This window comes from Candoia aspera, chromosome 2, assembly GCF_035149785.1.
Source record: "Candoia aspera isolate rCanAsp1 chromosome 2, rCanAsp1.hap2, whole genome shotgun sequence".
NCBI lineage: Eukaryota > Metazoa > Chordata > Lepidosauria > Squamata > Boidae > Candoia > Candoia aspera.
In genome coordinates, this window is record NC_086154.1 from 66,502,917 (window position 1) to 66,517,193 (window position 14,277).

At 39.5% G+C, this 14,277-nt stretch overlaps 1 protein-coding gene across 1 annotated transcript in view; it reads right to left on the bottom strand.

The window, feature by feature from the left end:
- HRH2 (histamine receptor H2) overlaps window positions 1–14,277 on the bottom strand; it is a 53,090-nt gene that overhangs the window by 12,411 nt on the left and 26,402 nt on the right. Inside the window, exon 2 of the mRNA XM_063292119.1 lies at window positions 7,349–9,217. Within this exon, the coding sequence (XP_063148189.1) occupies window positions 7,349–8,433 (1,085 nt within the window). The 5' untranslated portion in view covers window positions 8,434–9,217. The remainder of the gene's footprint in view (window positions 1–7,348; window positions 9,218–14,277) is intronic.

Sequence of the window (14,277 nt, forward strand, 5' to 3'; positions counted from 1 at the left end):
AAATGCAGGAACACCTGATTCTTCCAATGAAAATTTCTCCAGAATTCTCTTCTTCTTTGAAATAATTCCTAAAGCAAATCCTCTGTTGTATAATTGAATGGCTTCTAGGAAAAAAAAATGCAGGTAAAATTTTCTCCCTCGCATTTAAAGTGATCAGTGCTAATAAACAGTATGCCTCTTAGGAAGTTTTTATTGAACAAAGATGCTCTGAAAAATGAACCAGAATAATGCAGATCTAAGATCTAAATCTTTAACAATAGCAAGGACTGTTATCAAAGGTATTCAGAATCTACATTCCCGTAAAGTTCTGGTAATGACGGTGATGGTAAACACATTCCTGCACTGGACACGATACTGTATGCACTGGCTGTTTCCCTGGACATTATCACTTTGATGGCTGAAAGCGAAGAGGAACTGAGGAGCCTTATGATGAAGGTGAAAGAAGAAAGTGCAAAAGCTGGCTTGCAGCTAAACCTCAAAAAAACCAAGATTATGGCAACCAGCTTGATTGATAACTGGCAAATAGAGGGAGAAAATGTAGAAGCAGTGAAAGACTTTGCATTTCTAGGTGCAAAGATTACTGCAGATGCTGACTGCAGTCAGGAAATCAGAAGACGCTTAATCCTTGGGAGAAGAGCAATGACAAATCTCGATAAAATAGTTAAGAGCAGAGACATCACACTGACAACAAAGGTCCGCATAGTTAAAGCAATGGTGTTCCCCGCAGTAACATATGGCTGTGAGAGCTGGACCATAAGGCAGGCTGAGAGAAGGAAGATAGATGCTTTGGAACTGTGGTGTTGGAGGAAAATTCTGAGAGTGCCTTGGACTGCAAGAAGATTAAACCAGTCCATCCTCCAGGAAATAAAGCCAGACTGCTCACTTGAGGGAATGATATTAAAGGCAAAACTGAAATACTTTGGCCACATAATGAGAAGACAGGACCCCCTGGAGAAGATGCTGATGCTAGGGAGAGTGGAGGGCAAAAGGAAGAGGGGCCGAGCAAGGGCAAGGTGGATGGATGGTATTCTAGAGGTGACAGACTCATCCCTGGGGGAGCTGGGGGTGTTGATGACCGACAGGAAGCTCTGGCGTGGGCTGGTCCATGAAGTCACGAAGAGTCGGAAGTGACTGAATGAATAAACAACAACAAAAAATCTGCAAAGATTTGGGGTCTGGCAGATGACATGGAATTCCTTTGCCTTTATTGCACAGCAAAGAAAGGTTTCATACGGGAGAGACTACAGCTATTACAGAAGCTTCTCTTCCTGAAATCTCCACTCTTGAAGCCAAAAGCACAGGATTCCTGCTCTAGGCTGGGTGCAGATGGATCTTTGGTGCAGGTCCATATTTCAAATTAAAATGCATGAGTAACCCTCAACCCCTACAAGATAGCATAGGCACAAGAAGAACCCAGTTAGCTCTCCTTACAACCAACTGTTTATAATTATGTATTTTTATTCCACTAAACGAGCCACTCTGAACACAGCATACTGCCCATTTCTCTCAGTTATAACTATGCTTGAGTTCATTCTATATCTATATAATAAAAGCACAGCTGCTCATTGTTTGGATAAGTACCACTTCAGTTCTTTATTTGTAAAAATGGATCTGTGAAAGGAAGATAACAGTATTGTGTCCAGATTGTGAGAGAATTATTTTCAAGAGAAAAATACAACAACATGTTAGCTAGATAGATAAAAGGTTTGCCTTTGACATGTGAAGTTTTTCATACGCCCAAGGTAATTCCCCTTCTTCACTGCAGGGGTGAATGGTTGAACCATTTTGTGAACAACGGGCAGCTTTATAGTTACCTGAACATGGGTGTCTGGAGCAAAAGTTTGCTACATCATGAAAGCAGATCTCCCTTCCATGATGTTTCAGGTTTCCCCTTCTCACAGCTTCTTTTAGATAAAAACAATAAAAGCATATAATTGGCTTTAATTCCTAAGCAAAGCAACCACCCCCCACACAGCCAAGTTCTGTGCTGCAAATGAATGTTTTTCAGGATTGATTATCATCATGGAGTGAAGCATGCACCCATTCTGACAGTTCGCATCCAAACACCTCTGCAGAAGATGAAAAGTATTTTTTTGGCCTCTCTATTTAAGATCAAGCAGCAGAATCCACTTTTTCTTGACATTTCCTGAAATCCTGATAGCAAAATAAGTGCTAACTGCCAAGTGAGAAATATTTCTACAAGTGAAGTTATAGCGCTGAGATCAGGTTACATCTTTTGGGAGGATGTGAAATTCCTAAATGCTTATGGGAAGCAACACACCCCTTCCTTCTTTTCTGGACCTTTAGAAATGCAATCTCTAGAATCAAGATAAGCAGAATTGCTTATTTTGTTCTTAGATCCTTATGCAATTAGGGGACTAAGTATTGAAATGCTTCACTTGCTCTTTTTAATTAATTACTCTAGGAGATTCTCTCTCTTTTTGTAACTGAGCAAATGGTTTTGGATATGTCAGGAAAATAGACTGAAAACAACAGAATGAATTTTAAGAGAGATGTGCAATTTTTTTCACTTAGGAAGCAAAAGGCCTGGCTTAGCAACAACTGATTTTGAAACAGTAGCTAACTAGAAACCTAGGAAGAGTCAGCAGTGTGATGCAGTTGCAAAAAAAGGCAAAAGCAATTTTAAGTTGCATCAAAAGATATAAAATCTGGGAAACAATTGTTTCACTTTTTTCTGCATTGGGCAGAATAGTCTGGGCACCATACTGTAAGGAGGATACAGGCAAACTAGAACAGATTCAGGGTGGCCACAAGGAATGTCAGAGGACCATGATGGGAGATTGAGGAAACTGGGAATGGTTAAGGCTCAGAGTAAGAATACTCACAGAGGATATAATAGCATTTTTTTTTACATACAAAAGGAGGCCAAGGCCCTTTATCTATTATCAAAAAGTGTAGGATAAGGAATCATGGATTTAAGGGACAGGAAGGGAAATTCTGGTTGAATGCTATGAAAACCTCCTAATGGAAAGAGTGGTTCAATAGGGGAACCAGTCACCCATCAGTGGTGGGATTCTCTGCAATGGATGTATTCCTGGAGGGGCTGGATAGCTATTTGTTGGAATGCTTTAATTTGAATTCCTGCACTCAGTAAGAAATAATGTCATGTTGCTGAAAGATGAGACCCCAGGTCTGGAGGTAACTCTTTAGATACTGGGGAAGAGTTAAGAGATTTATCAATTAGATTTAGGCAATATGACATGCCTTTGGGAAGTTCGATTGGTGATGGAACATAAACTGAAAGAAAAGCTTGGAGCTTGTTGAAAACAGGATCATAACATGAAACATTTTCAGTAGGAACCAAGGAAAGCTGGATATTCTTAAATCTGAAATGATATGGACCAGGACAGAAATTCTAGGAGTAAGTGAACTAAAATGTACAGGAATGGGACATTTCCAATCAGATAAATTCAATTTTTTCTATTCTGGAAACTAACCTCACAAAAAAAAGTGGAGTAATAATTGTTATCTCAAAACATATCGCTGCATGCATAGTGGCTTACAACCAAGTCAAGGACAGCCACTCCGTTTCATGGTTATACAGCCGTATGCACCAATGACAGAAGTTGAAGAATTAGTTGATGAATTCAATGGAAGATTACAAGTTATAGATCAAACACCAAGAAGGATGTTTTAATAATTATTGGCAACTTTGTTGCTAAAGTTGGAGAGGAACTTGTATTGAAAATGGTCAGAAAATTTGGACTAGGAACCTTTAATGATGCAGGACAATAGATGATATACTACTGTGTTTGTCATTAACCCATTATTTCAGCAATACAGAAGATGGCTCTACACCTGGATGTTCCCAAATGGACAACACCGTAATCAAATAGATTATGTCTTATATAGCAAGAGGTAGAAGAACTCTATGCTGAATTGAAAAACAGTGCTGTGTATTGACTGTAGTTCAGAACAGCTAGTAATCACAGAAATATGCATCAGACTGAAAAAGAGTAGAAAGGCTCCAATCCCACTGAAATATAACCTAGAATTCATTTCAGAAGAATATAAGACTGAGGTTAGAAACACATTCAAAGACCTGGATCTTCTGTACCTTAAGCCTGAGGAATTGTGCAAAGATGTTAGAATGATTGTAAAAGAGGAAGCTGGAAAGCCCACAAGAGCCAGAAAGGAAACGAAGAACACACTGGCTACCAAACAAGACCATAGAAATAGCTAAGGAAAGGACTGGCAAGAGCCAGAGGAGATCTTGGGAAAACTGAAAAATGTACAGTAATGCAAACTTCCAATGACAGCCGCAAGGTATATCTGAACTCAGAGTGTAGATAAATAGAAGAAAATAACAGAATTGGAAGAGCAAGGGATCTATCTAAGGAAGTGTCAGCCCTCCAAGGTAGACCAGATTTCTTTTATCTGACTGTTGTCTTGGTTGCAGTTCTTCCTCCTGTGCCTCAAGGTTATTCCTCCTTCCCACTGCATCCATCTTCCCACTACAGGAAATCAGAGAAAGCACGAGAATGTCCCAACCTTGTATCAATAACATAAGGAACAAGTATGAAAAGGAATTAAGGACAGAACATAATGTGAAAAAAAGATGGATGGAATTCATTGAAAAACCAACTCAGATTTGAAAGAGAAGAAAACAAGAAACCAATGGTGAGGAGGACGTCAGATGGGCTATAAAACAACTGGCAAATAGGAAAGCCCAGTGTGGAGCAATTGAAGGAGGCTGGCCTGGAAACCATAAAGTTCGTGACAGCTCTCAGCCAACAATTGTGGAAAAAAACAGCATGGCCCCAAAACTGGAAAAGATCTATCTATATCCCAATTCCTAAAGAGAGAGATTTAAAGGGATGTTCTAATTACAGAAGAATAGCCCTAATGCCAACAGGATATGGTTGAAAATTCTGTGGAAAAGATTAGATCCCTATAAGGAGAGAGAAACAGCATTTGGACAAGCTGGTCTGTAGGCTGTCATGGCAACTGGATTTCTTTCTTTTTGGTTGAAACTTTTCGCTGCTTGTCCAAGCAGCTTCTTCAGTCTGGGCAAAGGTTGATAAGGGGACCCCATATATGTCTTCCAGGGTGGCTGCATTGTCCCTACACCTGAATGGCTTGTTAATTGTGCCATGGAGGTGTGGATTGTCTTTGGGATGTCTTACTTCTAAATCCCTCGCTCATCCCCAAGTGGATCATTAAGTGTGGCCTTCCTGGTGAACTTGTGAAGTGGTCTTAATCTTCCTGGGGACTAATGAAAGAGCAGCATGAAAAATGGGGGACAAGTTGTGTCTGAGGCCTCCACCTCTATTGAGGGAAGGATTTTCCACTTTGGCATGTATGGATTCCTTAACCCCTCTCTCAAACCACTTATCTTCTCTGTCCAAAATGTGAACATTATTGTCCTCAAATGAGTGTCCTTTTTCTTTTAGATGAAGATAAACCAAATGGTAAACCAAATTACCTCAAATGAAGGTACTGAAAATTGAAAATGTATGGCAATAGAATGCAGTTCTGTCTGACTCCTTTTCCAGTGGTAAACCATTCAATGTTATCAAATTCCATTCTCACTGTGGCTTCCTGCTTATTTTAAAGATTTCTGATTTAAAAAAATCAGATGTTATGGTATATCCATTGTTTTGAGAGACTTCCAAAGTCTTGAATAACACTATCAAACGTTTTGGATAGTCTATAAAACAGAAGTAGGGATATTTTTAATCATCCAGTTGCCATGACTCAATCTACAGACAATTCCACCTGGATGATTGAGAATCTTCATCGACATATTGAACAAGCTGGCTTCAGAAAAAGCAAGGGAACATAAGACCATCCAGCTAATTTAGGTGCATAAGGGAAAGAGCAAGAGAATATTAAAAAAATCCCTACTTCTTTTTATAGACTATCCAAAACTTTTGATAGTGTTATTCAAGACTTTGGAAGTTCCTCAAAGCAATGGATATACCATAACATCTTTTTTTTTTTATCAGAAATCTTTACAACAAGCAAGAAGCCACAGTAAGAACAGAATTTGATAACATTGAATGGTTTACCACTGGAAAAGGAGTCAGACAGAACTGCATTCTATTGCCATACCTTTTTTAACCTCTACACTGAATATATCATATGGGCTACAGCTCTGGAAGAGACTGGTGTCAAAATCAGTGGAAGGAATGTCAAAAACCTGAGATAGGCAGACATCACTACCTTGGTTGGAGAAACTGAAGAAGACTTAAGAGCAGTCATTCTAAAAATAAAACAGGAGAGTGAAAAGGCAGGGCTTTCCTTGAACATTAAGAAAACAAAGTATGTTAACTGGAAAACTGGAACAATTTAAGTTAAAAAAGGAGACAATAGAAGTAGTTGATAATTACAATTTTTGAGGCTCCAGAATCAATAAAGATGTGCAAAAGAGATTCAGAGAATAACAACTAGGCAAAAAGGCACTGGGGGAGGGGAGGCTAGATAACCTCATGAAAGACTGAGACATTTCCATCAAGACAGAAGTTAGAATAGTCAACTCAATGGCATTCCCTGTTATGATGTACAGATGCGAGGGATGGACTCTGTGCAAGAGGAAGAAGGCTGACTCCTTTAAGCTGTGATGCTGGAGAAGGGTGCTCCACATACTGTGGACAGCCAAGAGAATCAATAATTTGAGAGTAGAGGAAATCAAGCCAGAATGCTCACTAGATCATGAAAAAAAATTATTGTAATTTCAACACATCATGAGGACTGATGCATCCGTGGAAAATATGATAATGCTGGACAAGGTAGATGGAAGGAAAAAAAAGAGTGCATTAGATGGATAGATTGGAAGCCACAGAAATGCACTGCAATACTTGTATGACGTGGAGACTTTTTATGCATAGAGTCACCAAGAGACAGCAAAGATTTAATGGAATACAACAAATTAAAAAAGAATGTTGGAATGGATGACATGATGAAAATTTACACTTTACTGCTTTTAAGAGAGTTTACATATCTGGTGGGGATCTGTAATTCATTGACAACCAAAGATGGCAGAATTTCAAATATCATTGCACTAAAATATAACTTGTCTTCCTTCTCTTTTCCCTATCATTTAAAAACCTTTGTGCTAGCTTCAATTCATTTTTCATGTTTTATAATTCATTCTCACAATCCTCAGTGTCCATTTAAAACTTAATGGCAATTTAAAACTACCCCACGACAGATCTTAATTAGACTGACCAGAATTGGAGTTAACAGGTCACATTGCTTTCCCAAGGCTGCCAAAAGGTGATGATCCTTTCTGATCTGAGTGCCATTAAACAGGATGCAGAAATTTTCAGCACCTCTTCTGTCTCCAAAGCAACCAATAACAGTTGAGCCTTTCAGAGAATTTTACCTTTCTATAGTCTCTTCGATTAGAGGCTTCACCTTCCCATTCATTGTGTGTGTCTCTAGATGCTTATTTTCATATAGATTTGCCATCTGATTGCAGGTCTTGTCTCTCATCTCATGTGATAGAGAAGTGTCTCTGACATCTGGTCCTATCCGTCGACATTTGAGCAATCTCTGATAAGCTGTCCGGAAGTCCCTATTCAGCGCAGCATATAAGATGGGATTCAGAGCTGAGTTGGCGTAGCCCAGCCACATGACAATGGTCAGCAGTGGGTCACATACTGCACCCTTCACACCTCTGTATGTGAACACAGTAAAATAGGGAAACCAGCATATAATGAATGCTCCCATCACAGCTGCAAGGGTCACAGTGGCTTTGTGTTCTTTCACTGTGGGCAATGTATTTCTGACCGTCTTGCAACAAGTGCTGTGGTTGATCCTCTTAGCTTGTTCCCTGGCTATTTTAAATATCCTGTAGTATGTGATGCACATGATAATTAAGGGGAGGTAGAAGGTAAGCAAGCCATCCACCAGAACATACATCGCATTGACTTCCAGTTTGCACTCTTGCTTCCCATTAGTTAGGATCTGGTTCTGGATAGTTGTGTCATTGGTGTTCCATCCCAAATGGATTGGTAGGAAAGAAACCATAAGGGACACTACCCAGATAAGGATCATAGCTACAACTACTCGTAGACGAGTGACCACAGTGTTGTAGCGGAGGGGTGCTGTAATAGCATAATAGCGATCAAGGCTAATCATGAAGAGATTGAGAATGGAAGCAGTGCACAGCATGACATCCAAGCTAATGTAGACATTGCAGAAAGTAGTGTTCAGGAGCCATTTATGGGAGGAGATCTCATAAATGGCTGAAAAGGGTAATACCAGTAGGCCTAGTAGCAGGTCTGTAAAGGCCAAAGAGACAATGAAGCAATTAGTTAGGCTGCGAAGCCGTCGATTGAAATAGACAGCCAGGCATACCATCACATTGCCACACACAGTCACAACAATGAGGACTGTGAGAACAGCTCCAATCAGCACCTTTTCCCAAAGGTAGACAGAACCTTCTATATTGCTTGTGGAATTCATGCTGGTTGCACAGAGCGTTATCACTTTTCCTCCATGCAGACTCACACGACAGCTGCCACGCAGATACGTAGAAAGAATCGTAGTCCAGCTACTTTCTTTTGCCAGTCTCACAATCCATTCCCATGTCACAACCAATGGGACAGTATCAGGAAGATAGTGGGCTCTGAAAAGTTGGCTAGCAATCAGATGCCTTCTCCTACTATGTAGCTATAAAACTATGAGTTTGCTGAAACAAATTGGATCCTGTTCATTTTTCCCCAGAAGAGTCCTTGGTTGATTTAGTAGTTACAAAAAAGACCAAAACTTTCATAAACAATTCTTATAAGTGGACGACAAATTTTGGGAGGATAGTTTATCATTATTTATCAGTCCATGATGGCTAAAGGGAATCTCCACATTTTAGCGACAGTGTACATCTGAGAAGAAGCTACAGAGGAGGGCTGTTGCTTTTATACAATGGTTTTCAGACTCCCCGGGTGCATTTGTTTTGCTGCTCTTTAATGTGATTGTGACAAAGCTCTTCTTTTCTTTCTCCAGATTCCTTTGGTTTGGTTGCAGCTTTTCATCACTCTACATTTCCTCCTTCCAGAGAAATTATTAGTATAGCTTATGTTGCTTGATGTTTTAATAACCAAATGTTGCATCATAAATCACATCAAAGAAGGGCTTGGAAAGTCCTGGATATATAATTATTCTTAGCAATGTTACTATTTAAAATTCTTCAAAGTAAGTAAGAGCAGCAGAAGAGAAGAGGGACATATTTCATGCCTTTCCTTGGTAGAATCTGGAAGGAAGAATTAAGAATTAAGTGATTTATACAGGAGACATAAAATGCCTTATAACTGGTGGTTGTATGTGTACAGATATGTATATGTATAGATATATACACTTACACATATATCCATACATATTTGTGTATGTATATACTGTACCAAAACTATCTATTCAGACTGGCTAGATTCTTTCTCTTTCAGGATATTAGGGAGAGACTTATTCTCAAATAGAGAAATTTAGGAGTCTCGGGTGAAAAGAAAGACCTTCTAATCTTCTGCCACAAGATTATTTTAACCGAATATGCCAAAGATTGGACACAAGACAATTCACATGCAAAGTGGGAGATCCTTCCTCAATAGCTTAAAACAGATCTTAGACTTTGTTTTGTGGACATCTGGGTAATTATTTACAGGGATTTCAATAATTTCCTTAAAAATTCCCAAGACACAACATTGCTGCTGCTGCTGCTGCTACCACCACCACCACCACCACTACTACTACTACTACACACACACTCACACACTGATAGTTCAACCACATATCACTGTATAGGTTCAGAGACACCACATCACTGTGGTTACTAGTAAAACCTAGTGTGGATCTGATGCGGTTAAAAGCTAATGGAATATACAGTATATCACCAGGATGGTTGTTTCCCCCTTAGTACTGGCTAGAATGCAGTTGGGTAAGAGTAGCCAGGGAAGATAAACAATAGAAGAAAATGCATTTCTATGTTCGGCAAATATAGCATTAAATTTGCTGTTGTTTAATCCCCACTTTTCCTTTTCACAGGGGTGTACTGGTTATGGTGAACAGAGATGGACAAATCTATCAGTTTTTCTCTCAGTTTCTAACTTTTAATCTGCTGATTTTAGGATAATGGAAGAGGGTGTTAATGAGATGTATGGATTGTATTTCCACTGCAGAAAAAATTGTGCAGAAACAGTTGGATAATCATATGAACTAGAACGTTGACTCATACCTATCTAGAGATATGAACGTCATGGAAAAGCTCATGACTACATCTGTAATTTGTCTATATTCCTGGGAAGGTCTGAATGGAGCCTCCCCATACATAACTCTAACTGCAAAGAGTCTTTTCATAGATCTTGTGACTAGGATGAATTGGAATGAAATTTAAAATGTATTTTCTGTTCAGAGTAAGGAAATAACAATTAGGACATTCTTTATTATCAGTCTTGAACTAAAAGACAACAATCAACTCACCATTGGAAAGAAACAGTAGAAGAAAAATACTGGGGTGGAGTGAAAGTAGAGATGGTCTTGTAGCTTCAAAAGGAGCAATGTATTAGAATGTACTAACTACAACTTATAAATTAGTTGGACTACTAACAACTAAGTAGGGATGTACGGAGACCACCTGATTCATTCTGAAAGCTGGATCTGGAATTCCAGAATTTATCAGCTCTGGGTTATTCAAAAGAATAACTTCCAGAAGAAGATTCGGAAAAACAGAGCTAATGGTTTTCATTATTAAGCATGTGAAAACACCAATGTTTAAATGGGTATAATGCTTCTTTTTAATCAAGACCAAATCTGCAGGGTAGGTAGATAGTTATGAAGGAAAAAATATGACAGGTTTCATAGAATCAGTGCAAAGATTTTGTACTTCTGGTTTAACATTTCAATTTTTCTCTAGTATGGAGTAAAATTTGCAGGAAGGCTAGATTATTGTAAACAGATGAAGGCTGCCAAATTTCATAGAAGCTGATATATTTTTAAAAGCTACAATCAGTTTCTTGATAAATTGCATAGAAATTGATCTTTTTAAGCTACAGTCCTTTAAGTTGGATGAAATTCACATGAAAGCTACATTGTTATGAAAAGTGCATGACATTTCACAGAAATCATTGTTGGGGTTTTCAAGCCTCATGCCTTTAAAATCATACACACACTCATCATGACTTTTTGTTTTGCTTTTTTTTCCTGACTGAATATGCTGCAAAGTGCAGTAAAAAGGTATCTTATTATGAAGAATATTCATAATTCAACAGGAGGTTGTAAGGCATAATGAAAAGCCCTTCCTGAATATATGGAATTTGATGGCAAGGAGAAGCAGAAGAAATTACTTTACTAGTATTTCCATTTTTTAAAAAAAGCCATGAAGCCAACCATCTACGCAGATAGCCCACAAACGTTATCATACAATTGCTACCATGAGAGACAGAAAGCAAAAACTCCATTTAGATGTTCATATACCTGGAACAATAAATGCTCAGATAATCTTGGCTCCCTGCAGGCATTGTATGTTCACTGTGACTTTTTTCAGGGAAAAAGCCTACAAACAGTGTGCTGTCTATGTGTAAGATTCCACATGAGCCAAGAAACCGATAATGCATAATGCAGTCTCCTGACTTGCACAGAAGCTGTAGATTTTCTCCCTGCAGATAATCATGCTGAATGTGGGAAGTCTGCAAGGAGCCAATATCACAAGGATGCCAGTGAGGGATGGAATTATCTGAAGTGCTCTTATGTTGAGCACTCCGAGTAGAATAATGTCTGAATTGGCCTAATGAGATGGAGAAAGCTGTGGGAGTAAGGTTATCTTTTCCAAGATCTCTCTCCTGCACTCTTCCAAGAGATACTTGGCTTTGCCTGATTGCAAGGGTCACTCTCATTTGAGCAAATGAATCCTGTACTCCCTTCTCATCTCCCCACCACACATGAATATATATGCATTATGTGTGTGTGGGTGTGTATTTATGTTTTGTATAAATTGGTCAGTTTTCTCCCTTTTGCGGCACAGCTCTCATGGTGCTGTAACTTGTAGCATGTTAGGGCTCTGTAGCAATAGATCAGGGTCAGAATTTCATGGAAAACTGGAGTCTGGAGTGAAACTGCTTAGAGCTTCTCTTCCGCCTTGGTTACATTCTGAATTACTCCACCCTGTCTTAAGAGCTGTTTTGCTCATTTACCTTTATGAAACAGGAATTCAGACTGAAAAGATAAATGTGAAAGAAAGTAAACTAGAGGGATGGCATGAATTGTCACCAGAAGAATGGAGCAAATTTTGAGCTGAGTTAGTTCCAAGGAGATGCAATTACATTACATTAACACAAGAACTGATGAGAACCAGCTTTAAAAACACAGTTAAATATATTTGGAAGGGTACCGTATTATTTTAATGTACCCCAGAAAAGAAGGATGGAAGATTTTTCTTAAGGCCTCTCTTCCTCAGACTTTGACAGCTGCCTCAACAATGTGGATTGAATGAACCTGTGCTAAGAAGGGAGGAAAAAAATCTTTCATTGAGGTTTAATGCCTGGCCAATGACCTAAATCAGTCCTTTTCAAATGAACTGTATGTTTGCTATGCATTTTTATACTGATGTGTATTTTCCATCCCTTTGGTACTATATCTGCATATTTGTTGATAAGATGTTCTTGATTAGAGAACTTGAGGACGAGCTGTCATTGTGCTGTTTGTTCTTGTGCCCTGGTAAGGCTGACCATACTTCCTTGAGACAGAAATGGGACATTGGGATGGCAAAATGGGACAGGGTTAAAAACAGGACATTGGGATGGCAAAACAGGGCAGGGCTGGGTGATGGGCTGGATCAGCAGGCAGGAACTTCTCCAGTTTTCTTGGGCTGGGAATCTTTGGATTCCTTTGTTTGCGAGAGGCAAGGCAAGGCTGGGCTGGAGAGTCTAGTGAACGGTTGTCCCCGACAAGCCATTCCTCCTCTGGCTGTGCTTTTGCGTTCTTTTCTTCCCGCCGTTTCAAGGCAGGAGCCAATCGGCTCACCCTTTGATCACCGCCTATCAGCTGATCCTGTTTTTTTCTTTTTAGGTTTCCCCCCAGGTTGAGCTCTGCGGCTTTTTTCCCGCCATTTCTGCTGAGCTCCCCCTCCTTCCACTCAAAGTCAGACTGCATTCTGACAGGTTCGCGGGAACTTTCAAATGTTTAAGTAAGTTTTTTTAGGAAATGGGACAAAATGGACATTTATATTAAAATGACAGGATGGACTGGTCAGCCTAGCCTTGGCTTAACTGATTGGCTGGAACCCTGAAGAGGGTTTCTTACTCTGCAACAATACTGGGACTTTGGTTCAGGGTTCTAGGCAATCCATTCCATTCCTGCCTCCATCTGTTCTTTCTTTTCCACTTCTACAAGGTTCAGCGTGCATTCTGTGATGCCTTGTTTTTTTCCCCCTAAACGTAACTATTTTTTACAGTCCTGTAAACCTGAGATTCCCACAGGCATTGTGGATTGCATCGTTTTGGTTATGGAAGGAATGTACTTCAAGAAATGAACTGAAAATATTACTACTACATATGATCTAGGTAAAAGTTTGTTTTCTCTCTCTCTCTCTCTCTCTCTCTTTCTCTTTCTTCTTTCTTTTCTCATTTTAAAGAGGTAATATTCATGTAGCTACTATATTAATCCAAAATTAATGGTTAACCACCCTCAATATTTCAGAAGCCTTCAGAACTCCTCTGAAAAGAATTAAATTGTTTCAGAGTCTAGGAAAGCTGGAAACAGTTTTGATATGCATGAGTGAGGTTGCTGTTAGTGACCGCCATAGTCAATATGAGACCTCCAAACTAGTTTCCTAATGGAGTGAGATTTTTTCCCCAGAATAATGAGGATCAGTTGGCAGCTTCACAAAAAGCCAGGTTTAAGGTTGCTAAACCTTAAACTTGGCTTAACAAATCATTATGGCATAACTCAAGCAATTAAGTCATACTATGGTTTATATAAAGGCTAAGAATGCCTGGGCGCCCACACCATGGTACGTTACAAATTATCCAAGTATTTTTTAAGCTTAAACTAAACTGGGTTTCCTAAAACCCAGCCACTGTGATGGCAGCTTCCCTGGGATGTTATTTAAATAAAACATCAAAGTATTTGTTCAGTTCTTTAGCAAGTAAGGTGAGGGGCAAATTATGTAGCAGAAGGCAGGGCTGGTGAGACAACACCCTCACTGACAGCTTCCTGAATGGGGTGTTGCTGCTTTCCTGGTCAGCTCGCCTGGCAAGGGGAGGTGCCCAGTCTGTGCTTAGTCTGCCCTGCTTCTGAGCTGTGGTAGAGCTGTGCTCTTGCTCCTTT